The sequence below is a fragment of the Peromyscus californicus genome, unplaced genomic scaffold (assembly GCF_007827085.1).
Source record: "Peromyscus californicus insignis strain IS unplaced genomic scaffold, ASM782708v3 Scaffold_14__1_contigs__length_90479793_seg_2, whole genome shotgun sequence".
NCBI lineage: Eukaryota > Metazoa > Chordata > Mammalia > Rodentia > Cricetidae > Peromyscus > Peromyscus californicus.
Window position 1 is genome coordinate 62,702,456 of NW_026294436.1, and position 26,507 is coordinate 62,728,962.

Here is a 26,507-nt window from a genome sequence, read left to right on the forward strand (position 1 = left end):
AAGCAACTTACAACTGCATCAAAGCCTTCTTATGGCTTCCTTGGGCACCTGCACACTTTCTTTCTGTCTGTCTGTCCAATTTCAAGCATAAACTGGAAACTCAGGATCTCACGTTCTTCAGTCTACCACACTGCATGGCATATGGCAGGAACACACACACAAAAATATTTGTTGAATGGGTGCACAAACGCTTTCTGTGTCCTAGGACTGAGCTAATCTATGAGTTGCTACATTCTTCCCACGTGAGCAGGACACTCACACGAAATGTGAATTCCACACTGAAGGTAAGCTGGGTGTTTGTTACACCCTACCTTTCTACACTCTTCCCACGTGAGCAGGACACTCACACGAAATGTGAATTCCACACTGAAGGTGAGCTGGGTGTTTGTTACACCCTACCTTTCTACACTCTTCCCACGTGAGCAGGACACTCACACGAAATGTGAATTCCATACTGAAGGTAAGCTGGGTGTTTGTTACACCCTACCTTTCAACAGTAACCTTACTTCCTTTATTTCCTCACTCCTACACTTGCAAAGAAAAAAGAATAAAGAAAGAAGGGCTTTGGAAAACTTAATCTTCACTTCTTCACATGCCGTTGGATTCACGTCTCACGCTACCAGCACCAGAAACAGCGCTGAAGATAGAAGGTGTACGACTTCTCCGCTCGCCAAGGACGAACCGTCAAGGTTCCGCGGACAGATCCTTAAAACGGCACGCTGGGAGCTGTAGTCTCCCAGGGAAACGTGAGGCGGGGCGGGGGGGGGGGGGGAATCCTAGAGCATGCTGGGAGATGTAGTCAGGCTGCCCGTACGCCCAATAGGAAACGGGGCGTTTCGCACTGCATTCTGGGAACTGTAGTCTTTCTGCGACCTCGAGCCTTCGGGGTGAAGAGGCGCCCAGCCTGCCGCCATTTTAGGTCTCGAGGTGCGGCGCCTAAGAGAGTTAGCGCGCAGGCGGGCTCAGCCCTGGCGCGGGGCGGGCCCCGCCTCCGGGGTGCCTGGAGCCCGCCCCGCGCCCAGGCTCCGCCTTCCCCCACGTGTCTGCGGCCGAGGGGAGGCGCCTGAGCCGGAGCGGGCTCTCCACCGGTCTGGCCCGGTGCTCGCACAGGCGTCTGTCCGCGGCTCCCGGGAGCGGCCCCGGCTGCCGGATGCTTCCGCCCCGGCTGCGGCGGGCCGGGCTGGACGCTTAGTGCCCGGCTCGTGCCCTGCCCGAAGCGCCCGCGGGGGTGGCAGCGGCCTCCGCCCCGCGGAGACCGAGCGGCTGGAGGACGAGGCGGCGGCCGCGGGGAGGAGGATGGGGGCTAACCAGTTAGTGGTGCTCAACGTGTACGACATGGTGAGTGCGGCGGCCCCTGGCGGCCCGAGCCCGCCGGCCCGGGACCCCGGCCCGCTGCTTCCTGCCTGGCGTCCCCGCCTCCAGCTTAGTTCTCCGGGGTGGGGGGAGGGGACAGTCGCGCTGTCTTCTAATCTCCAGACTGGCCGGCGCGCCTCCTGGAGATGCCCAGTCAGCCCGCGGGAGGGCTGGGGCTTGAGCCTCCCTCCGCCGAGCCCTCAGCTCCCCCGACTGTGGGCCCGACCCCTGGGCGGATGAGCCGTGCCCTCCCTCTCCGAGGAGGCTTCTGTCGCCCGTGCGACCCCCCCGCCGCCACCTGGCCTCCGAGCTGCCCGGCTCCCGTCTCTGCCCCGCTCCTGCGGCCCCTTGCCTGTCTCCAAAGGCGCAAGTCTTCCAACAACTCCCAAGCCCCTCAAGTCTAGAAAGTCACAGCTGCGAGGCGGATGCTAGAGTCTCCCCAAAGGGGAGCGGGAGCCAACACACCCTCGCCTCCAAGGCAGCCTCATTAAAATGAATGAAGCTAAAATTTATCTAGAAAATAGCCCCCGTTGAATTATTTAAGAGATCACAGAGGTGCTCCTTTCCTAGATTCTGAAGACCATTTTCCAGGTGATGCAACAGGTGGATGACGTGACCACTAGAGAGGGAAGGGAAGCCTTGTTTATTATGTCATCTAACTTTGAAGAACTGCAGACACAGACTAGGGTTCAAAGACGGGTTCCCCTGTGTTTGCAGTTGCAATACCCTTAGAAGAAGCACCGTGTAGAGAATGACCGCCACAGTGAGATGCAAGTTTGTGCCCTTGCCTTGGGGTACTTATTTGTTGTTGTTGTTGTTTTGTTTTGTAAAGGATTATTACCTTCGCCTGAAAAGCCTGAAATTTCTTGTATGTGCCTTGACAGATGAAAAATTCTCTGTCATTATTTCTGTTGGCTTAAAAATACTTAGGAGAAATTCAACAGTAGGGAGTCTTGACTCTGATTTACAGCTCTAAGCTCTTTCTTCGTATTGTGTTTAAGTTTTTAAATGAACAGGGAACTGTTGATAGACAGGGATTCCTCATGCCGTATATTGGAGTTGACGTTGACAGGGCATATGGTCTGCCTGAAACTAGAAGTGAGGCTTCTAGTAGGTTCCAGTGTAAGCCTGGAGATGAAAGGAGGTGGGTTAACAGACTAGGAAAAGTGAATCAGGAGAGAAAAAGTTGAATAACAAGAGATTCTAGAAGAGCATATGACTAACAGCCTGCACTACTGGTTAAGAAATTATTCTTTGGGTTTAAACTCTTTGCGTTGCATTACATGGGAATCCTTTCTTCAGACTTAATATTACCCTTTTATTAGTTTAGTGCCTCCTGCCCACCAGACTTTGGGTTGTTTTTTTTGTTTTGTTTTTTGTTTTTAATTGATGAAGACTTATAAACTATCCCTCTGGATATGTTTTACTCTGGAGAATATATATTGAGATATCATCTATATTTTTAATAAATTAGGATTATGCAGTGACCAGTGGCCATGGTTTCAGAACCCCAAAGAAATCTGTAAAATAGAGTTTTGCTTTTTATATTAAATTGAAAATGCATTACATGACATGTAGTATGTGTTCTGTGAGTAGGGAAAATCATTACTAATTTTGAAGCATTGGTAGGGCTAGGGATATTCAGACCATTTTTTTAGGGGAAGATTGTTTTAAATGATGTTAAAATATGAAGTATTTAGAAAGAATATATTCCCCTGTCATTCTAGTAGATAGTTGTAGAAAAAGCAGACAGAAAAAAGGGTAAGTGACCTTCCTAGGTGACTAAAGGAGGGATCTAGAATTTCCAGATGACAATCTTGATTCAGTATTGTCTCTATTGAATGAATCCCATAATTATTTCTTACATATTGCTTTATTTCATCAAGAGGAAGAAAAGCATTTGAATAAAAACGTTTAAGAAACTTGCCCTTGTAAGTTCTTTTGAGGGCTTTTGGTCTGTGAATGCTGATATCACTAATTCAAAGACGTACCATTACTTATTTAATTTTGGCTGTAGAAACCACAGATAGGATCTTTACCTCTCTGCTTTAAGGAATTTGAGATATCATAAGGAAGACACAAGAAGAGTTATAATTTAGAGTAGAATAGCATTATTTTAATAAGAGCAGGAGAGGCCCCAAAGGAGACTGTTTTGTGGTTGTAGGATTAGGAAATGCTGAAAGAGAAAAGGGGGTGAACTGGAAGCATTGGTAGGGTCGTCATGGGCAGAGATCAGTCAGCGTGGAGAAGGACAAGAACAGGGAAGCCCAGGCGGGACTGGGAACTTTGAACTGGTCCAGTTAACCTGGAAGGTAACAACTGAAATCTCTCTCATAACTTGATAGTAGAGTGAGTGAAGGATTGTGAGGACTCTGTGAGCCAGGGGAAGACACTTGTTTACCTCAAGGGGAACGATGTGATCACAGTCTTTAGGACAAAGCCAAGGGGATTAAGGTAGACATTTTTCTCTGTTCCACCCATTTTCTGAAATCTGTTTTCCTTTTTGATGTTTTTTGCTTGATGCCCAGGGTAAATTCCTTTTATCTTTGGTTATAATTTCTGTTCTTTGTAGATGCCTTTGATGATAATTGCTTTTGTTTATGAGCCTGGTACATCAACTGGTCCAAACTCAACCATTAGTTTTTCCTGTTGGAATCATTGATCAGTTGTCATGTATCCTTGTGTCTCTTTGTCACCTGCTTCCGCTATGACTGTGTTTTTCCTGTTCACTAGATTAGATGGCTGTAGATCATTCCTCTTCTACACCTACCATGTATATGTAAAGAATGAGCATGGTTGTCTGTGTTACCTTCCTTTTTGTGGAGGACTAATAAAGTCTTCAAAAGATTGTGCTAAATTATTACTTTCTTTTTGGTGATTATAGTTCTCTGTATACTTTGGGGCAACCTACTACCAATAAAATATGGCCAGGAGTAATTCTCTGAAACTTGGGAATGGATTGTTCATATATTCCTAATTTACCTGTATGTATAGAAAGTTGAACAGTTTAGATTTCTTGCAGTTACTGGAATAAATCTCTGTTATAGTTACTTTAACATAGTCTTTATTTTTCATAGATCCAGAATTTGTATACGTCAGGCTATCTTAGCTACTAATGAATTTCTTAAAAATTTAAATATGCAAGTGTTTATGTTTATCAATCCATACGAGAAACAAGTTTCTTCCTTTTTAAAAATAGTGCCAGGGTTGGGGATTTAGCTCAGTGGTAGAGCGCTTGCCTAGCAAGCACAAGGCCCTGGGTTCAGTCCTCAGCTCTGGAAAAAAAAAAAAAATAGTGCCTATGTATTTTCAGAGTCTTTAAAAAAAATAAGAAAGAAACTGAGTGGTGGTGGCATTCACCTTTAATCCTAGCTCTTGGAGGCAGAAGCAGGTGGATCTCTGAGTTCGAGGCCAGCCTGGTCTGCAGAGTGAATTCCAGGACAGAGAAACCCTGTCTGCAAAAATAAAAACAAAAAAACCAAAATCCAAACAAAACAACAACAGAAAATAGGAAAGAAACACCCTAGAACTCTCCCGGTTAGGGCGTTTTTATCTGGACTGCATTGTTTTGTCCTGCTCCTCAGACTTCTCCAAGAGGGTATGAAGTTAGCAAGTATGATAAGACCTGACTTTCCTTTATACACCTGTAGATTTGATTAGCTTTTGTAAATGACGTCCATGTGCTCATGTATCATATACTAGGTACACTCCTCACCTAACCAGCTCCATACAGTCTGAATGCACATGTCTAGCTGCAGACTTTGTCCCTCCTTTCTGTGCCTCTCCCTCTATGTACCCCATGCCCCAAATCCCACCTCTGCCACTTTTAATAGCCAACACTCTACTCAGTATCTCAAATTAAAAACTTGGAAGTAAACCTAAATCCCTCTTTATTATAAACCCTTCTGTTGGTCACCTGGCCTGGTCTACCTCTTAGTTTTGGTTGTTCTGTGTGAAATAACAGAACTTGACAATCAGCAGCTTAAATTGGAACGATGTCTTAAATCCAGAGATTAAAAGCCCCTGAGATAGTTCAGCAGCGCAGTCATGTCATTACGATTTTGCAACCTCCTACTCTCTGTGCTCAGCTTGCTGGCATTTGTCTTTGTGTCCTCAGAGTTGCAAAATTACTGCCATGGCACTAATTTGGTGTCATCATATAACAGAATGTGGAAGTAAGATGTAATGGGATCTGAGGAGGGTTCTACCTGTACCCTTACTTTAACAGAGCTACCCTCTTAACCTCTAGAGATTGCTCAGAATTGGCTCATATGTAACTATGCTGAACCTGAATAAGTGGATCCCTGGCTTTCTAGCCTTTGTATGCAAGTTGTAGGTACTAGCTTGGAACTTAATTAAGGTGTCTGTCACACATTTGACTTTCTGAATTGTGTGTTCACATGCATGCACATTTGGAAGTCAAACAACCTCAAGTGTTCCTTGGGTGCTGGCCACCTCTTATTTTTATTTTTTTTTTCTTTGATGGCTGTCTAACTGGCCTAGAACTCATCCAGTTGGCTAATTGGCTAGTGAGCCCCAGGGATCCACCTGTTTCTACCTGTCCTATACAGATATTACAAATACTATCATGCTTGGGGCTAGAAAAATGGCTTATCGGTTAAGAGCATTGGTTGCTCTTCTGGAGGATCCAGGTTCAATTCCCAGCACCCACATGGCAGCTCACAACTGTAACTTCACTTGCAGGAGATCTAACACCCTCACACACCCATACATGCAAACAAAACACCAGTGCACACAAAAATGAATAAATATTTTAAAAATGAAACAAAAAAACTACAAATACTATTGTGCTTGGCTTTTTTAGGGGTTGGGGGTGGGTAAGACAGTCTCTCACTACGTAGCGTTGGCTATTCTGGAGCTTACTATGTAGACCAGGCTGGCCTGGAACTCACAGAGATCCTCCTGCCTCTGCCTCAAGAGTGCTAGGATTAAAAGATATGTGCTGCTGCCATGCCCAGTGGCTTTCGTTTTTTGGCCATTTTTTTTTTCCCAGAACGTAAGTATGGGAGATTGAACTCAGACCCTCATGCTAGCAAGGCAAGCACTTAATCACCTGAGCCACCTTGCTGTCCCCAACTTTTTGAATGTTTTTAAATTTTTCAAATCAGATTGATTTTTCTTTGTGTGTTTTACCTGCATGTATGTAATTTTGTTGTTGTTTGGTTGTTCCGGTTAGTTAGTTGATTTTGAGACAGAATCTTATGGTGACCATGCCTGCCCTGAATTCCTGATCTTCATGCCTTTGTCTCCTGGGCCTTCCCTCGTTAAGTTGGTATGTCTTTTAAAGGCTCATCTCACTAAATGGGAACCCATGCAGATACTTCAGTCACTTAACTCTTTTAAAGACTTAATTACACCTATAGTCTTCTGCCGTATTATATATTGACAGATTCTAGGCATTAGGTTGTGGTTATTTGGGGGAGTCATTCCACTTACCACACCATCAGTAAAAGATATAATTATAACCTTCCGCCAATAGTCAGTGTTCCCTCTTAGCAGTTCCTAGACTTTGCATAGAGTAACTGTTCACCTAGTAACTAAAATAGAAAATTTGAAGCATACAAAACAATTAAGTGTAGAAATCTTTTATGATAGGGAAATACTCAGATGTCAATTAGATGCAAGCATATTAGTGACCAAAGGTGTAGGATGTTGTGTTAATTCCTTTTCTCATTGCAGTAGTAAGATTCCTGACAAGCAGTTTGAGAGAAGGATTTATTTTGGTTCACTGTTTGAAGGTACAGTCCCTGGCATAGTGGCAAATATGTGAGTGTCTGGTCACATTTCATTTTCAGAAAGTAGAGAGTGATGAATACTGTGCTCCACTTGCTTTCTTCTTTTGATTTGGTCCAGGAGCTCAGCCCAGGGAATGATTCTGCCCACTTCAGAGAGAGTCTTCCCTCAGTTCAGCCTCTCTCAAAATGCCCTAAAAAATGTGCCCAGAGGTGTATCTCCTAGCTGATTCTAAATACTGTCAAGCTGATAATCAAGATTAACTAATACACAAGTCTACCTTTTGTCAGCATGACACCCAAACATATTTTTAAGCCATAACTTTCTGCCTCTGGACCCCACAGGCCCATGCCCACCTTAATGCAAAATGCATTCATTTCAATTTCATATGTCCCATAGTTTTAACAGTTTCAATACTGTTAAAAATTCTAAAGTCGCCGGGCGGTGGTGGCGCACGCCTTTAATCCCAGCACTCGGGAGGCAGAGCCAGGCGGATCTCTGTGAGTTCGAGGCCAGCCTGGTCTACAGAGTGAGATCCAGGAAAGGCGCAAAGCTACACAGAGAAACCCTGTCTCGAAAAACCAAAACCAAAAAAAAAAAAAAAAAAATTCTAAAGTCTTGGGCCGGGCGTGGTAGTGCCTGCCTTTAATATCAGCTCTTGGAAGGCAGAGGCTGACTGATCTTTGTGAGTTCAAGGCCATCCTGGTCTACAGATTGAGTTACAGGACAGCTAAGACTGTTGTTACACAGAGAAACCCTATCTAAAAAACAAAACAAAAAATTCCAGAGTCTCTTCTGAGACTCTTGAGTATTCTGTGAACCCCCACAAAATAAAAGACCAAATTTTGTACTTCCAATGAACAGTGGTACAGAATAGAAAAATCCCTTTCCAAAAGGAAAGAATGGGAACACAGCAAGGAAAGGTCAGGCTAAAGGAAGACTGAAACCAAACACCCAGCCCTGAAGCTCTGTTCGGTGTCTGGAGATCTTAGTGGCATCATGTGTATAGTGATTTGATTGAGATGCCTACCCCCCATATTTTGGTCCCCAGTTGATGTTCTTTGGGAAGTATATAATATAGGAGGTGTGGTCTAGTTGGAAGAAGTATGTCAGTGGAGGTGGGCTTCAAGAGTTTTAAAACTCATGGCAGTTTGAGTTTGCTTGCTGTTTATAGTTCGATATAAACTTTCAGCTCTTCCTGCCATCCTTCCTGCCTGCTGCCAAGCTTCCCCCTGTGATGGTGATAGATTCTTATCCTTCTACAACCATAAGCCCAAATAAACGCTTCTTTCTGTAAATTGCCTTGGTCATAGTATTCTATCACAGCAGTAGAGAAGTATCTAATACAGAACAGAATTTGGCACCAGAGGGTGGGCTCATGCTGTGAAGAACTTGACCATGTGGGGTCTGGGTGGAATATGGAAGACTTCAGGATATTATACTAGATAAGCATAGAGTGCTGTAAGCAAGGCTTACCGGGTCATCTTAGTAGGAGCCTGGAAGGTAGTGCAGAGAACTATGCAGACTGTGGAGGTCCAGCTCAAGAGGTTTCAGAAGGGAACAATGTTAACAACTGGGCTAGAAATCATTCCTGTGCTATTTTTTGGGGAGTGGGGAGATGTGGCTGCGTTCTGCCCATGTCCTAAGAACTTACCTGAGGCTAAATTTAAAAGTAATGGACTAATTTCTTTGGCAGAGAAGAATTCAAGATAGCCTAATATTGACTTTGTCGTGTAGGTAATAGTAATTACTCTTAAGCAAATCTACAGTGAAAAAGAACAACCTGGGTAAAAAGAAATACAAAACGTAGTTTTTGAAAAGGGAAAAAAACACCAGGGAGACTTAATGTTTTCGTTTGTGATGAAAGAGATAAGGAGATTAATCCCTGATCTGTACTGAAATGGAGGGGTACCAACTTGTGAAAGGAAAAATGTGTAAGCAGTTTTCTGCTCCTAGAAAGGATAAACAAAAGCTTCTGTGTTTTAAGGAACAAAGTATCTGTCCCAAACCAATGCCATACTTGGCAGTGTCATCCATGTGGTACTGTCTTTAGAGTCATGAAGGATAAGTGAAAGGATACTGGAATCTTCTTCCTCCGCAGTTTCGAGAGCTAGTGAGGCCAGACAGTAAGTGGCAAGGGTATTCTTCCGTAGAGGCCATTGTTTGAAGCTGTGGAAGTGAAGTTGTGTTGTGTTGGAGATCCAAGATTTTGGAGCAGAGAGCCATGGACATCTCTTCTTAGAGCTGTATACAGGGAGTGGAACCATCCCAGGAGAGAAAACCATATTACAAGCAGCAAACCTGGAAGGGCAAAGTGATCTATCTAAGCCCTTTGACATCAGGCATGGAGCTACAGAGTTTGGAGTTTGTCCTGCTGGCTTTCGGTTGGTCTTCCTTTGGTTCAGTATTTCTCACTAGGTCATGATTCCTCCCTTTTGGAATAGTAATGTATATTCTGTGCCATTGTATTTTTGAAAGTATGTAATTTGTTTCTGATTTTACAATTAAGAGATTGCCTGGAGTCTGAGATGAGACTGGACTTTTAAGCAGTGTTGAGACTAAACGACTATGGGGACTTTTGAAGTTTGACTAAATATCTTGTGCATTATGATATGGCTATGAGCCTGTAGGGGCCCAGGGTGTGGAATGTGGTGCTTTCAAGGATAGATGCCCCTCCATAATCTTAGGCATTTGAATACTTGGTTCCCAGTTTATGGCACTGTTTGGGTAGGATTAGAAGGTGGTTTTGCTGGAGGAAGTATGTCACCTGGTGCAAGCTTTAAAGTTAGAAAAGCCACATGTCATTTGCTTTCTCTGTTTCCAGCTTAAGGTTCAAGATGTGAGTTCTCAGCAGCTCCCGTCACCATGCCTGCCTGCTACCACTCTTCTCCGCTGTGATGGAGATGGAGTCTTATCCCCCTGGAACCATAAGCCCAAAATAAACACTTTCTTCTATAAATTGCCTTGGTCATGGTGTTTTATCACAATAGAGAAGTAACTAAAATAATCTGGTTTTAACAGCCTTGAGTAGTCTCTTCCCTCCAGTTCTGCCTGCAGCTTATATGACTTTTCTCTTGGGCCAGCTATACTCAGTGCCTGTAGCTTTCTTTGGTGGGCATCCTATTGTCCTGGGGATCTCTGTTGTAAGTGACTCCACCTTCACAGCTTTTATACTGTGTCATCTCAGGGCCACCTTGCAGAGACTCCAACCCTGCCAGACAATTGCCAGGCCTCAGTGGCTTTCTGGAACTATGATGCTAGCCTCATGATGCTTTATTTTTGCATGCCTGCAAAACTAGTACTGTTTAAATAATGATGCCAAGTTCTGCCAGTTTCAGATGTAGTCTGGTCCCCTTCTACCACAGCTGTGGCCTCCATGTACCTTAGCCCTGAGAACATACTTTGCTAGGCAGTTATTTTCTTGATTTTGATCAGGGAACCTCTTCCTCATTCTCAGTTCAGGCTCTCTTCTATTGAATTTGCATTTTTCACAATAGTCTTCAATAGGCGGAGGTTTATTGTTGTTATAATCAGGGACACCTTTCCTGTTATGTTATTACAGAGTACAAGGTTCCTCTTTAAAGGCACTAGGCTCTAACAACTGCAGCTGCTGTCTTCACACGTGCCTTTTCTGCATCTTTATTTTTATTTTATGTGTGTTGCATGATGGGGGGCTGTCATGGGATCATGCCATGGCACACGTGGAGGTCAGAGGACAACTTGTGGAGTCAGTTCTCTCCTTTCATCTTTCATGGGTTATGGGACCAAACTCAGATTTCCGCAAGCACATTTACCACATAGCAGTCTTCCTGGCCCCTTTTCTGTATCTTTAAACTCACAATCCTTTTCTTGCCAGTGGGTACCTTTCTCATATTTTCCTGCTCTCTTCTCTAACTATACATCTAAGAGGACTGAGTAGTAGTAAGTAGGCCAACGCCTGGATGTTATGCTGTCCTGAAATTTCCCTGCCAAACAACCTAGTAGTCAACTACTTTTGAATCACCTTCAGTTATATTTTCAGGACAGAGGTAGTGTGCAGCTAAATCCTTTCCAGGCTACAATACTAATGGCTTCTAACCCAGATCTCAGGAGGGTCTCTGGGCCTCCTGCAGTTTGCATTTCTCTTGGCATTTGTATTAGCTACTTTTCTGTTGCTGTAAGACAACACTCTGACCAGAAGCAACTTAGGGGAAGAAAGGGTTTGTTTGGCTTCCACTTCCAGGTCACAGTCCATCATTGAAGGAAGTCAGGGCAGAAATTGTGGAGGAAGACCACTTATTGGCTCACTCTGTGGCCCATGAGCAGCTAGCTGCCTTTCTTATACAGACCTGACTCAGGATAGTACCTCCCACGGTGGGCGGGGCTCTCAACATCAATTAGCAATCAAGATAATGCTCCAGACATACCCATGGGCCAATCTGATCAAGGCATTTTTTCAGTTGAGGTTCCCTCTTCCCAGGTGACTCTAGGTTGTAGATTAGGTTAACAATAAAAACTAAGCAGCAGCGTAATAATCCTGTTCCTCTAAACTCCACCAGAATGGTCTTTCCTCGCTAAATTCTGGTGTTATCATTACAAAACTGAGTTTTTACCAATACACAATTATTAATTCTAATTTCATTACCATATTATTTTAATTATTGCAATTTCATATTAATATCTGGCTGGACCAGTTTCCCTTCATTATTACACCTAAGTTTTCTTGGCTTTATTTTCTTTTCTAGAAGTATTTTTTAATCTTTGAAAAGCAGTCTTACAGATTTTTTGTGTTAAAATACAGTGTAAAATTTACCATCTTAAACATTTTAACTGTGTGAAGTTAGTAATATTAAGTGTTCTCCCATCATTTCCCAGTCAACCTCCAGAACCTTTTCATCCTGTAAAACAGAAACCATCTGTTGTGCTTTCTGCCCTGTCGTTTTGACTGAACACGTCCTGTAAGGTTTGCCCTTTTGTCTCTAGCTTATGTTACTCAGCACACCCTCCTCAGTGTCTGTCCATTTATGTACGAGCATTTCCCCTTGAAGGCTGAATAGTAGTCACTGTACTTATGTACCTCAGTTTGTTTTTCTAGTCACCTGTTGATGATTACTTCTGCTTTGTGGCTATGATTAGTAATACTGCAGAAACAACTGTTGAGATCCCTGAATCCTAGCTTTTAATTATTTTTTAATATATGCCCAGAAAGTCTATATAGTTTGCTGCTTTTTTAATTGGATGTTCACCAAAACCATAAGCTTGAGAAGAATGGACATTTTTTATCAATCTTTTTCCTCCTTATTGATAAAAGTAGGGATTTTTTCTTTTAAATTTTTATCCAGAAAATTCATACAAAAAATGTAATAAGTAAATGCCCAGCTCCTATATCTGAGCCATCTTAGAATGAAACTAAATAAGCAAAATGCATGGCATATTGAATAGCAGTAAGTGCTAAAGAAGAAAACAAATCAGAAACAAAGGGACAGTGAAGTCAGGGTGGTGTATTGTAATTTATACTAGAGTTTCAAATAGAGTGATCGAGAGGCATACACTTTGGTTATCTAGAGAAAGTGTTCCAAAAGGTGAGCAAGTACAAGGACCCTAGGTTGAGTCACATGCTGCCTCTAAGTAAATATATAGCAAGAAATACATTTTAGGAATATTTCTGACTTATGTTCTCAAGTAGACTCGTGAAGATCTTTGAAAATAAACCAAGCAGTACCAAAGAGAAGCAGTCAGATTGGGGTAGACTCTACAAATATGAGAAAGCACCTTTGCCTAACAGAAGGACAGTGGTAGCTGGTGAAGAGCTGTTTAAAAAATGGAACATTTGAGTAGTGAGTTAAAGTTAAAAAGGATCAAGTACTGGGCAAAAATAAAAGTCAGGAAAAGTCAGTCAAAGCCTGGTCTACCTTAAACTGTAAAATTAAAATGGTTTATAAAGGCAAGAAAATGTTACTACAAGAAACAAAAGTCAAGCTAATTTTATGCTTTTTCATGGCCTGACTAAATTCTCAAGTTATATTAATCACTTGGGTTAGAGAAAAGATAAAAAGCATTGAGCAGCTTTGCAGAGATTAGTTAGTAGATAGAAGTGAATCTTGCTGGTATTGGAAAAATTATACTTGAATATATGTGTAAATTTTTTCATTAAAATATAACTATTTTGGGCTGGAGAGATGGCTCAGAGGTTAACAGCACTGACTGCTCTTCCAGAGGACCTGAGTTCGGTTCCCAGAACCCACATGGTGGCTCACAACCATCTGTAATGAGATCTGGTGCCCTCTTCTGACCTGCAGACAGACATGCAGGCAGAGCACTGTATACATAATAAATAAATAAACAAACAAACAAATAAATAAATAAATCTATCTATATAGAGATATAGATATCTCTATATATATACTATTTTGGAAGCTAACAGACATGGTCAGGGAGAGAAAACAAAACATAACTATGCTACATAAGAAAGAAAGCAAAATGGGGGATGGGGGATGAAGATAAAACAGACATGCTGTGTTAGGGGTCTCTCAAGAGGCATAATTTATAGAATACATATACATATATAGGTATATATATCTGCATATATATGGGATTTATTAGAATGTCTACAGGCTGTGGTCCAACTAGTCCAACAATGACTGTCCACCAACAGGAAATCCAAGAATCTAGTAGTTGTTCAGTCCACAAGACTGGGTGTCTCAACTGGTCTTCAGTATTGTAGCTAGAGTTTTCCTGCCTGGCCCACAGTCAGGACAAATCTCTCTCACCTGCCAGTCCCACAGCCACTCAGACCCGACCAAGTAAACACAGAGACTTATGTTGGTTACAAACTGTATGGCCGTGACAGGCTTCTTGCTAACTTTTCTTACAGCTTAAATTAATCTATTTCTATAAATCTATACCTTGCTACGTGGCTCATGGCTTACCGGCATCTTCACATGCTGTTTGTCTTCGTGGCGGCTGGCAGTGTCTCTGACTCAGCCTTTCACTTCCCAGCTTTACTCTCCTCCTTATCCCGCCTATACTTCCTGCCTGGCCACTGGCCAATCAGTGATTTATTTATTGACCAATCAGCAACACACTTGACATTCAGACCATCCCACAGCAAGTATAATCCAGAATCCCAGAGAAATAGGCTCTAATGCCAGGGAAGGAATGGACTTGCTAAGGAGAGAGCAAGCTTCCTTCCATGTCCTTTGTATAGGCTGCCAGCAGAAGGTATGGTCCAGATTGAAGGTGGATCTTCCCACCTCAAAAGATCTGTATTAAAGTTATGTCTTTCCACTTCAAAGATCCAGATTAGAAGTGGGTCTTCCCACTTCAAATGATTTAATTAAGAAAAATCCCTTCACACGTGTGCCAAGCCATTTGGGTTTTAGTTAGTTTCAGATGTAGTCAAGTAGCTAACCAAGAACAGCCATCACAAATGATATGAAATAATAGTAAAATCTCCTAATAACTTTATCAGTTGCAGTTATAGTGTCATTTGCCTTATTGAAAATTTAAAATCTGTTGGTCTTTTATGACCTGTAGTTGGAGTTTTCCTGTACCAACCGCCCAGTCCCAACTAACCACTCAGAGGCTTAATATTACTTATAAATGCTCAGCCAATAGCTCAGTCTTATTATTAGCTAACTCTTATGTTTAAATTAACCCGTATTTCTATTTTACGCTCTGCCACGTGGCTCATGGAATGTTATTTCATTTTCTACACGTCCTTGGCAGCTGGCTGGCTGGTGTCTCCTCTGACTCCACCCTTCCTCTTCCCAGAGTCCTCTGTGTCTGGCTGTCCCACCTATATTTCCTGTCTGGCTACCGGCCTGTCAGCTTTTTATTAACCAATGAGAATAATACATATCCACAGTGTACAGAAGTATTATTCCACAGCAATGACCTTTCAGCTTCATGTCATCCATAGGAGAGTTATTTATTCATTTATTTATTTATTTTGGGACAGAGTCCCTCTACATAGCTTCATGTCATCCACAGGACAGCATTTATTTTTTGTTTGTTTGTTTGTTCGTTTGTTCGTTCGTTTGTTTGTTTGTTTGTTTGTTTGTTTTGAGGCAGAGTCTCTACATAGCCCTAGCTATTCTTGAACTCACTATGTAGATCAGGCTGTCTTCAAACTCAGAGATCTGTCTGCCTCTGCCTCCCAAGTGCTAGAATTAAAGGCATGTGCCACCATGCTCAGCTTTTTTATTTTGATTTAATGTTTTAATTAAAATTTTTTAGCTTGCCATAACCTGGAGTCACCCGAGAAGAGAGCCTTAACTAGGAATTAATTTTCTAGATCAGATTGTCTTGTGGGCATGTCTGTGGGGATTATCTTGTTTGTCAATTGAATTTGGAAGATACAATTGTAGGCGGCACCATTCCCTATTCTGGTGGTCCTTAACTATATAAGATAAAGCTAGATGAGAGCAAGCAAGTGATCCATTTGTTTCTCTCTGCTCTTGACTGTAGATATGCGTGAGTTCCTGCCTTGACTTCCTGCAATGATGAACAGTAACCTGGGATTGGAAGCCAAATAAACCCTTTCCTCTACTAAGTTGCTTCATGTCAGGGTATTTGTCACAGCAACAGAAATGAGAGTAGAACATCCTCACAATAAATTTTAAAAATAATCTGTATGTTTGGTCCCAAGTAGGGACCATGTGTTTCAAACCATTTATGAAATAATCTATACTTCCCATATTAACTCGGCCAAAGCTAACTGAAGAAGTTTGTAAAAAATGAAATTTTAAGTGTAATAATGTTTAATAATTTGAGGAGGGAGATGATAGATATAAGACCTTGGTTATTCCTATTAAAGAGCTAACATTTAAGGGTTTTTGTTTACCAGCCATTATAAGGAGAAAGGAAGCCACGTGATACCTCTTTAAGTTAAAGTAAAGCTAATATCAAAAAGAAAGGAAATCAAAGAAAGGGGAAGGGGAGAGAGAGAGAGAGAGAGAGAGAGAGAGAGAGAGAGAGAGAGAGAGAGAGGAGAAAAACCTGCCTACTATGTAAGTGGTAGAACACAGATGTTAAGCGCCCTTAACACTTAAACTATATTCTTATCCAGCATGTTTTCTCCCCATAAGGCTGGGGTGGCCTTAGCAGTGGTTCTCACCTTCCTAGTGCTATGACCCTTTAATGCAGTTCCTCGTGTTGTGGTGACCCCCAACCACACAATTATTTCATTGCTACTTCATAATTGTAGTTTTGCTACTGTTATAAGTTGTAATATAAATGTCTGATATGCAACCCCCAAAGGGGTTGTGATCCACAGGTTGAGAACCACTGGCTTAGGGCGTTTGGCCAGCGTGTACCAGGCCTTGATTCCATCCCTTGCACTGAGAAAAGGAAAGAGCTGTGTTTCTCTGTTGTCCTACTTTCACACTCCCTCTGTGTAACTCATGGATGGACAGTAACCAATAATAATAATAATAATAATGACGATAAAATAAAAAATGATAATACCTAAACTGTGATATTTCTGTGATAGTTAATGTTGTCAGCCTGGCTAGGCCATGGTTGAAGTTAATGTTGCTGCCCTAGGTCTTGATTTACTGGTCTCCACAGTCTCATGAGCTAGTTCCTTAATCATTCATACTCCCCCATAGTCTGGGGTTAGATTCCACAGTCTTCCTTCCATTAGTCACTCTGCCACACTTGTAGCTGCTCCAATTCAAACAACTCTATCTACTCCACACCTCAGCAGCTGAATGTGGTTAGAGGAAAACACATAACCACTCTGACTGATCTCACTTAGAAATTGTGACCACATATCCCAAAAGAGCCCTTAAATGCTATCTGGCAGTGCTTCCTTATTCCTCTGGTCAATCGACTTTTCTAGTCTCCAAGACAGCCACAGTATTTCATACCCTCTCTCCTACTCCTTATTCTCAGCTCACATTCCAAGATGACCTCACAGCTTATGTCACCAAAGTGTGGATTTTAAAAAATGGAAGTGTTTTCTCCTCTTTCCACCACCCCTGGCCTATTATTACCCTCTTTCCTCCTGTTGCATGGAGTGACAACTGCCCATGCCGTGGTCAGACTTCTGACCGTGTTGCTCTAGAGCCCTCTCTCTTTTAGCCTGCCAGTGTGAGCACATTTCCCTCAGAATGGTTGTCACTCTGTTTCATCACTTTGCTCCCTCTACTGCATTATTCCAGTTAACAAGTATATCTACTAAATGTTTTTCCAGTGCAGGGCCATTGAAATGCAGAGGAATTTACCATGACCTTTATATATCATCCACTGCATTGTACCACAATCTCAAGATGGAGATTTTTTTCCTTTTTCAAAAAGATTTATTTATTTTTAAGTGTGTGTGCGCGCGCGCGCGCGCGCGCGCGCGCGAGAGAGAGAGAGAGAGAGAGAGAGAGAGAGAGAGAGAGAGAGAGAGAGAGAGAGAGAGAGAGAAGAATGTGTGCCATGTGCATTCAGGGATCCATGGAGGTTAAATGAGGGCATCAGTTCTGGAGCTGGAGTTACAGGTGGTTGTGAACTGCCCAGTGTCGGTGTTGGGAACTGAAATGTGGTCCTCTGAAAGAGCAGTACCATGGCTCTTAACAGCAGAGTCTCTAGCTCTGGAGATTGGTCTTTTAAAATCAACTTCTCCAGAACTTTATTACTTTTATTTATAAAAGTGTTTCTCCTTTTCTAGGTAGGGTCTTGCTATGTACCCTAGCCTGGCCTTCAATTTGCTATCATTTTCCTGCTGTCTCTGTATTGCTAAGACTAATAACAATGAGAACTGACTTGTTTATTTTTTATTTGTGGGTACCAAACAGTAATGCAACAGCATAGATTTCAAGCTTCTCACAACAAGGAAGTGTCTTAGGTAGGGGTTCTATTGCTGTGAAAAGACACCATGACCATGGCAACTCTTATAAAGGAAAACATTTGAGTGGTTTACAGTTCCAAGTCCATTATCATTATGGTGAGACATGTTGGTGTGCACGCAGACGTGGTACAGGAGAGGTAACTGAGAGTTCTATATCTTGTGCAGACAACAGGAAGTGGTCTGAGACACTGGGAGTGGCTTAAGCGTATATAAGACCTCAAAGCCCACCCCCACAATGACACACTTCTTCCAACAAGGCCACACTTCTTTTTTTTTTTTTTTTTTTTTTTTTTTTTTGGTTTTTTTTTTTTTGGTTTTTTTTTTCAGACAGGGTTTCTCTGTGTAGCTTTGCGCCTTTCCTGGAACTCACTTTGGAGACCAGGCTGGCCTCGAACTCACAGAGATCCGCCTGGCTCTGCCTCCCGAGTGCTGGGATTAAAGGCGTGCGCCACCACTGCCCGGCATGGCCACACTTCTTAATAGTGCCACTTCCTATGAGCTTATGGGGGCCAATTACATTCAGACTACCACAGGCAGTGAACTTGAGGGCAGAGGCCAGTTCTTAGCTGATTTTTTTCTTCCTTAAAAAGGTTTGTTGGGCCAGATGGTGGTGGCACATGCCTTTAATCCCAGCACTTGGGAGGCAGAGCCAGGCAGATCTCTGAAGGTTCAAGGCTAGCCTGATCTACAGAGTGAGTTCCAGGACAGTCTCCAAACACAGAGAAACTCTGTCTCAAAAACCAGGCGGGGGGGGCCTGTTGGGCTTTCTCCTGAAGCTCACAGAAGGCAAAGGTAGAGGCATGCTGATGGAGACAGGCAGTGGTGCTGTCATTCTACTATCTCAGCTATCTGTTGTTTTGATGGGTCTTCCCAATCTGTCAAATGGGATGCTGAAAGCCCTCAACCTTCTCTGTCGACTCAGTGTAAAGAGGTAGGATTGAGGAGGGAGCAACAGGTGGCTATATTTGATCTCCTTCTTAGTCACGCTTGCTGCCTGGAATCTGTTAGCAGGGGTGGTAAAATACAAATGTTTGTAAGATAGCCTAGAATCAGGGAACATGATTTATATCCTTAGGTTTTATGGTTGTGTGGCCTTGGGGAAGTCAACTTAACTTCTGTGGCTGTGTTCCTCTAAAATGGGAATTACAGCAGGGTCCATATCATGGAGTTATTGCAAGGATCATGAGTCAATTAAAATGCTTAGAATGATAGTTGGTACCCAATAAGCATTAGAAAGTGCTAGCTGTTATTTGTAGTGTTATCATTTGCAGGACTGTATAAGCTAAGTGAGCCACCATTTACCTGCTTCAGTAGTTACTTAGTAACTGTAGTTTATCTGTAGCTCAGTGATAAAGCATTCGCCCAGAACATGAGGCCCTATGTTCAATCTCTAGTACTGCCTAGGAAAAAAAAAAAACCTTAAAGTGCAGTTCAACTTTCCTCACTTTATTTAAAGAAATGTTACACTATAGAGAAAAAACAGTGCTAACCAAATTAAAGTACTAAAAGCATGATTGTTTTGTTGGACACTAGCTTCGAAGTCTCCGTAATACATGTACAAAATTAGGGTTAATTGAGCATTATAATGCTCTCAATGTTGTAGACGTTGTTTAAAAAAAAGAGAGGAGGATTAGCAAATTTTTTCAGTGAGTAAAATAGTTCAGCAAATGTGGTGGTTTGAAAGAAAATAACCCCCAATAGATTCATAAGGAGTGACACTATTAAGATGTGTGGCCTTGTTGGAGTAGATGTGGCTTTTGCTGGAAGAAGTTCATCACTAGAGGATGCACTTTGAGGTCTCAGATGCTCAAGCCAGGTCTAGTGTGATGTTCACTTTCTGCTGCTTGCCAATCTGATACAGAACTTCCAGCTACGTCTCCAGCACCATGTCTGCTTGCACGATGCCATACTTCCCGCCATTATGATAATGGACTCTCTGAAACTGTAAGCCAGCCTCAATTAAATGTTTTCCTTTATAAGAGTTGCTGCTGGAGCTAGAGAGATGGCTCAGTGGTAAGGGGAACTAGCTGTTCTTCTAAAGGACCTGGGTTCAATTCCCAGCACCTGCACGGCATTTTACAGCTGTCTGTAACTCCAGTTCCAGGGAATCTGACACCGTCACACAGACATACATGCATTCAAACACCAATGCACATAAAATAGGAATAAATAAATAATGTTTGTTTGTTTGTTTGTTTGTTTAAAGTTGCCATGGTCATGGTGTCTTTTCACAGCAATAGAAACCAGTTTCTAAGACATCAGTAAAAGTGCTTGCTATGCACTTAAATGTGCTATGCACATGGTAACCTGAGTTCAATCTCCAGAACCCATAGAGGAAGAGAACTGACTTCCAAAAATTGTCCTCTGGTCTCCACATGCACTGTTTTCCATGTACACCTTTACACATCATACACATGATAATAAATATTTTTTAAAGGAGGAACTTAGCATGAGAAAAATTCATAATACCAAATAGTAATTAGAATTTCTAGCTTGTCCAACAATGTGAAAAGAACTATTAAGAAGGATCTAGCATGTTTATTGTCTATAGCAGCTCTTGGTGTGGCTGAATTGTGTGGAAGTTGTGTGGTTCATGTAATTTGAAATTCTAGTTTGCAAAAAGATATCTTCTTGGTTTTGCCTGCTTTTCAAATTGGAATTTAGATACAGTATTTAAAATAGTGTTTCTCTGTACTGAGTTAATGGCAAAGTGAGCAAGCACATTGTGTGATGTTCAAGCAGTAGAAGGCCATAGCAGTTTCTGCTTTTTTATTTGTGGTAGTACCTGAAGGGGCACCATCATTTCATGTTTTAGGAGAAGTGATAAATTAACCTCCTCCTTATTCTGAAGTTGTTAAACACATTTCAAGATCATATAGAAAAATTAGGGCCAATAAAGATAGTTATTAGGAAGTAAAGTTGTGTGACAGAAGGCTAGCAACTGTGGTCTGTATTGACAGCCACTCATTTCCCTAACATTCGTTTCCATTTCTTTCTTTTTTTTCTTTTTTCTTCTTCTCTTTCTTTTGGTTGTTTGTTTTTTGAAATGGGGGTTTCTACATATCAAGCTCCAGGCCAGCCATGGCTACACAGGATTTCTCTAGGTATCCCTGGCTGTCCTAGAACTCTAGACCAGGCTGATATCAAACTCAGAGACCCACCTGCCTCTGCCTCCTGAGTGCTGGGGTTAAAGGCGTGCGCCACCACACCTGGTTATAGTTTACATATTTCACATAGAGTAAGTGAAGATACACTTTAGAAAGACCGCTCAAAAAATTGTTCTTTTATGCTTCTGTTAACACCAAATTGTAACTGATTTACATTCCTTTTGTTTGTTTGTTTGTTTTGGTTTTTTTGAGACAGCGTTTCTCTGTCGTCCTGGCTGTCCTGGAACTTGCTTTGTAGACCAGGCTGGCCTTGAACTCACAGAGATCCTCCTGCCTCTGCCTCCCAAGTGCTGGGATTATAGGTGTGCGCCACCCTTGCTGGGCCTGATTTGCATTCTTAATGAGTTCTTATGGTCAGAGATCAAATTCATCTTCCTGTCTCACTGTCTAGCACAGTCCTTAGCATATGTTTTCTTGAATCAAAGTTGCCCCTTTTTTTATAACTCTGCAGGTAGGTATGCATTTAAAGTAAGCTAGATATGATGGCTCATACTGTGGTCAATTCTCGAGAGGCTATGGCTCACATGAATTCGAAGCCAACCTTTACTACATTCTGAGCTAGACTGGGCTACAGAGTTGAGACCCTATCTCAAAACAACACAAACAATGTAAAATAAAGTTTAAACTGAGGTGCAATTTAGAAGTCTCTTCTGAAACAGTGTTTCTCAAATTTATCTGGAATCAACTAAGTAATACATTTTATACAATAACCCCTATGTACACATGTAACTAAAACCACATATTTAGGAAGGACCTTATCACGTGTTGTCAATGAATACTACTATGTGGTGTTTATTTACAATGCTGGTGTAACCCAGTGAAACAATTCAGGAATTCACTAATGACTAGTCATCTTCAGTTTAAGATATATTCTCAAAATCAGAAAGAAATTTTATAGAACTTTTTCAAAAACTTAAAATACTACAAAAAAGTTGCTAGCTAATCCTTTATAATTAAGAATATAATAAGCCGGGCGGTGGTGGCGCACGCTTTAATCCCAGCACTCGGGAGGCAGAGCCAGGCGGATCTCTGTGAGTTCGAGGCCAGCCTGGTCTCCAAAGCGAGTTCCAGGAAAGGCGCAAAGCTACACAGAGAAACCCTGTCTCGAAAAACCAAAAAAAAAAAAAAAAAAAAAAAAAAGAATATAATAATTTTAAACTTCAAGGCTTTTAAGTACTGACCGCTATATAAATAATGTAATGAAATGATTTTATATAATAACTTTGTAAAATAATGCTTTGATCACCAAGGACAGTTAATAGGAGACAGTACTGTGGTGATTAAATAGCCTACACTTTAAATTATTCATGGTTTATTTGAGGCTTTTAATTTAGTAAATGAAATACTTCCTATTTACTGAGCACTCTTTTTGGGGGGGAAGCAAGTCAAACATTCCACTCAACATCTTATGTAAACACTTGCTCTAGATTTGGAGGAAAACAGCCATACTTTACACTTACTCAGATTGCTTAACACTGTTGTATACAGAAGGTGGTTCCAAGTCCTAAGTGGCTGAATTAAGTATTTCGGGTTCCAGACCAGGGAAACAGCATTTGTCATTGTCGATCTCAAACTGGAAGCATCAGGATTTATTAAATTGATAAGGCAAGTCATTGACTAAAGTGAAGTTTAATGAAAGGTCTCTGTCAGATGAAGGGCAATAACTCAATTCATTTGATTATACAGTAGTTTAAAATAATAAATAGAAGTATTTAAGCCAGTTTTTGTATTGAAGCAAAATTGAGCCCAAAGTAATAATGTATATTGCCTTTCTACATATCTTTCCTGTTGTTTCCTTTCCTTTTGTTAATACTGTGGGATGCTTAGTTTTCTAGATGTGAGTGAATAAATAAGACTAAATGGTATCAGAGGAGGTAAAATGTACATCAGTGACTCTTGTCCGTATGCTTACCTTTTCCCTGGAAATTAGGAAGTAAAGATCTTGTACCAAAATGAGATTTGGTTCTCTAGCTCTCTCATGGCCCTCACAAATATAAACAGCCTATAAAATACAGTCTTATTTCAAGAAACCTTGCACTCAACCCTGTACTTCTCCAGAATATAAATAAATCTTGTAGGAGTCTTAAAGTAGAGTCAGATTAACTCTAACATTGTTTGCTCTTCAATTTAGTGAGTCACCACCCTTGGTAATTTGACTTCAGGTCTGAAAGAATCATGAAAATTGTTAAGAATTCACAATTGGCAGATAACTAGAACTGATCTACTTGTTTACACACACACACCAGCCTTTCCTAGTGTACTGAAAAATAATAATCCATAATCTTCAGTAAATATATGCATTTGATACCTTTTTTTTTCAGTATAGAAAGTACATCCCTATTCCTTTTTCTTTTTTTTCCCCCGTAATCTTTTTTTTTTCTTCTGTTTGTGACAGGCTTTGTAGCCTCAATACTCTCCTGAGTATTGGTATTACAAGTTTGAGCCAAGATTGCTATTTCTGACACTTAGTGTTTACTAGGGATCACACACTCTTCTAAAAACACATGGTGTTGATTCGTTTAACCCTCACAGAAGCCCTCTAAGATGGATTCTGTTTAGTACCTCATCATGTACAAATGGACATCAAGGGTCAGAATTTAGACATCTCCCAATTTGAATTAGTAAATAACTAAACCAATATTTACACCAAAGCTCCAAAATTTTGAATTAACATCACATTAACTTTTTCTTTCTTTCTTTCTTGTTGGTTTGTTGTTGTTTTTCAAGACAGGGTTTTTTCTGTGTAACAGTCCTGGCTATCCTGGAACTCACTCTGTAGACCAGGCTGTCCTCAACTCACTGAGATCCACCTGCCTTTGCCTCCCAAGTGCTGGGATTAAAGACGTGTGCTACCACTGCCCAGTTTTTTGGGGTTTTTTGTTTGTTTGTTTTTTTGGAGACAGATTGAGTACCTTAAAAAGTTACCAAATCCACTAACAAAACCAAGGCCGAACAGCTGGATGTTCACTGAATCCAGTGTCTTCTATGCTATTTCTGTAGTGGTAATATTTGGGTACATTTTCTAACTTGATTAGTTCAAATACAGTTGAAGAAATTCCCTTGTGCTCCAGACTAGAAGATTGTGGCCCCTTGAGTCTAGGGAAATTTTAAGTTTCAAATGAAAATGTTTGCCGTTTTCCCCCCATACAATTCCTGAGGGATCATATTGTGACGCCAGCACTGCAAACACTTGGCTATGGAGCCTCGGTTAGTGGATCTGCCCCCGAGTTCTGCTCCATCCCTCCTTTGTACAGCACCACCTCTGTGTGATGGGTTTTGTCTGCAGGACCAGGCCCTGGTGTCATATGTAACTCTTCATTCCACTCTGGCAAGTGTTCTTAACCCACTCAACTCTGGTTGGACCACACTCTGGGAACAGAGGTGCCCTGCCCCTGGTTCAAATAAAAAGCCAGTTTCTGAGACTTTGTTTGAATAAAATATCCTGGATAATCCATTTTTTTCTCAAGTACGTTGTTTAAACTTTTGACATCTGTTACTATTTAGACAACAAAATCAATAAAGACATATTCAACACAAATTAACAGAAATCTTGCTAACATCCAGTCATAATCTAGTTCAGCAGCTTGTTTTGTTTTTCATAGATGCTTGTTCTTGGCTGTGTTTTCATTTTTGCATATTTATAATATTTCCTGTTAGAAAAAAAATGTTTCTAGTTTATAAAATGGAATTAAACAGATACATTATACTTGATGTTCTACAAAAGCATGAATTTCCATATTGCAAGTTTAAAAAGCTCTGAGCTTTGTAGGGAGATTCTGCTCTAGATGCTATGTAAAATAAGTTTTGGTGGTAGCTAAATAATTCTTTAAAAGTAATGGTAAGAAGAACTGTGAAGCTTGGCAGTGGTGGTGCACACCTTTAATCCCAGCACTCGGGAGACAGAACCAGGTAGGTCTCTTGAGTTCCAGACCAGCCAGGGCTACATATACATACACAGGGAAACCCTGTTTTAAAAAACAAAAAGGAGCGGGGGGGGGGGGGGGGGGGGGGGGGGGGGGGAAGCTGTGCCTCCGTTGGGACACTGCTTGCCTGAGGACCTGACTTTAGATCTCCAGCACCCATGTAAAAGCCAGGCATGCTCTGTAGCCCCAGCTCTGGGGGTCAGGGCTCAGAGACAAGCGAGTCTCCGAAACTCACTCTCTACCAACCTAGCCACATTTGTGAGTTCCAGATTCAGTGACAGTTCCTATCTTAACACACAACCTTCATATACCATGTACCCACACACAAGCCATAAAAGAAAAAAAAATCACACAGAGACACTTGCATACATAAAATAATAAGAATAATAAAAGCAGCCAAGCAGTCTTGGTGTGTGCCTTTACTCCACCATTTGGGAGGCAGAGGCAGATGGATCTCTGAGTTCGAGGCCAGGCTGGTCTAGACTGAGTTTCAGGATAGCCAGAGCCACACAGAGAAACCCTGTCTCAAAAAACAAAAACAAAAACAAAAACAAAACAAAAAAAGATAAAAGTAATTAAAAGAGCTGGGCCTGGTGGTACATACTTGTAATCCTAACTCCAGAGGCTACCTAGTGTATCCAAGGAATTCAAGTCCTACCTTGAGTCTATAACAAGACTGTGACTCAAAAAAAAAAAAAAAACCCAAAGGACCAAAACAGTGATGACACAGAATAAACACCAAGTTAGAGAAGCACTGGAAATCACTACTACTAATGTTACAAATTTTACCTGTGAAAGGATATTAGTTACTTCAGCATGAATAATTAGCAGTGATAAATCACTGTAGGAGACTTATCTCATTAAATCTCAAAACAGGGCCTCATCCATACTGTCTGCAGAGCAGAGACAGGACTTGATAAGGCACGCTGACCTTGAATTAAATTCCTGTCTTCCCAGGCAGCCTGCCATTTATGTAAAGAGTGAGCCTTCCAGGCCTGTTCTCTAATAATAGATTTAGGAAGCCTGAACAGGAGCAGAAACATTTGGGGGGCATCTCTCTCTGACCAACTCTCCAAGGAAAGGCTTACCCTTCGGTGGTAAATGTATTCAGGAAAATGCTCACACCAAAAAAAAGCATCTGTTTACTCATTTGGTAATGAAAATTCAGTTTCTTCTGAAATGTGCTGCTGCTGCCTATGAAGAGGTGGTGCCTAGAATACACACTTAATTTTTCTGCTGCTGTTGAAGTGCTATTTTTTATGTCCTGTTTTCCTTGTAACTAAAAGCACATGTTTAGAAGGCAGCTTTGAATTAGAAATGCAGACTGTAATTTAAGAAGAAATCTATTTAAAGTTTGGCTAGGAATAGAAAGTTTAAGAACTATTTCCTTTAGTGTTGCTAGAAAAAATTTTAGAGTTTCTGTAGTTCGCATTTTGTATTTGTTTTCATTGAGAGTCATATTCATAATCTATATGGAGGCAAGTATTGATT

At 41.4% G+C, this 26,507-nt stretch overlaps 1 protein-coding gene across 1 annotated transcript in view; it reads left to right on the top strand.

Moving 5' to 3' along the window:
• The first annotated feature begins 910 nt into the window (after positions 1 to 910).
• Desi2 (desumoylating isopeptidase 2) overlaps positions 911 to 26,507 on the top strand; it is a 63,775-nt gene continuing 38,178 nt past the window's right edge. The window contains exon 1 of the mRNA XM_052737769.1: positions 911 to 1,338. Coding sequence (XP_052593729.1) covers positions 1,297 to 1,338 — 42 coding nt within the window. The 5' untranslated portion in view covers positions 911 to 1,296. The remainder of the gene's footprint in view (positions 1,339 to 26,507) is intronic.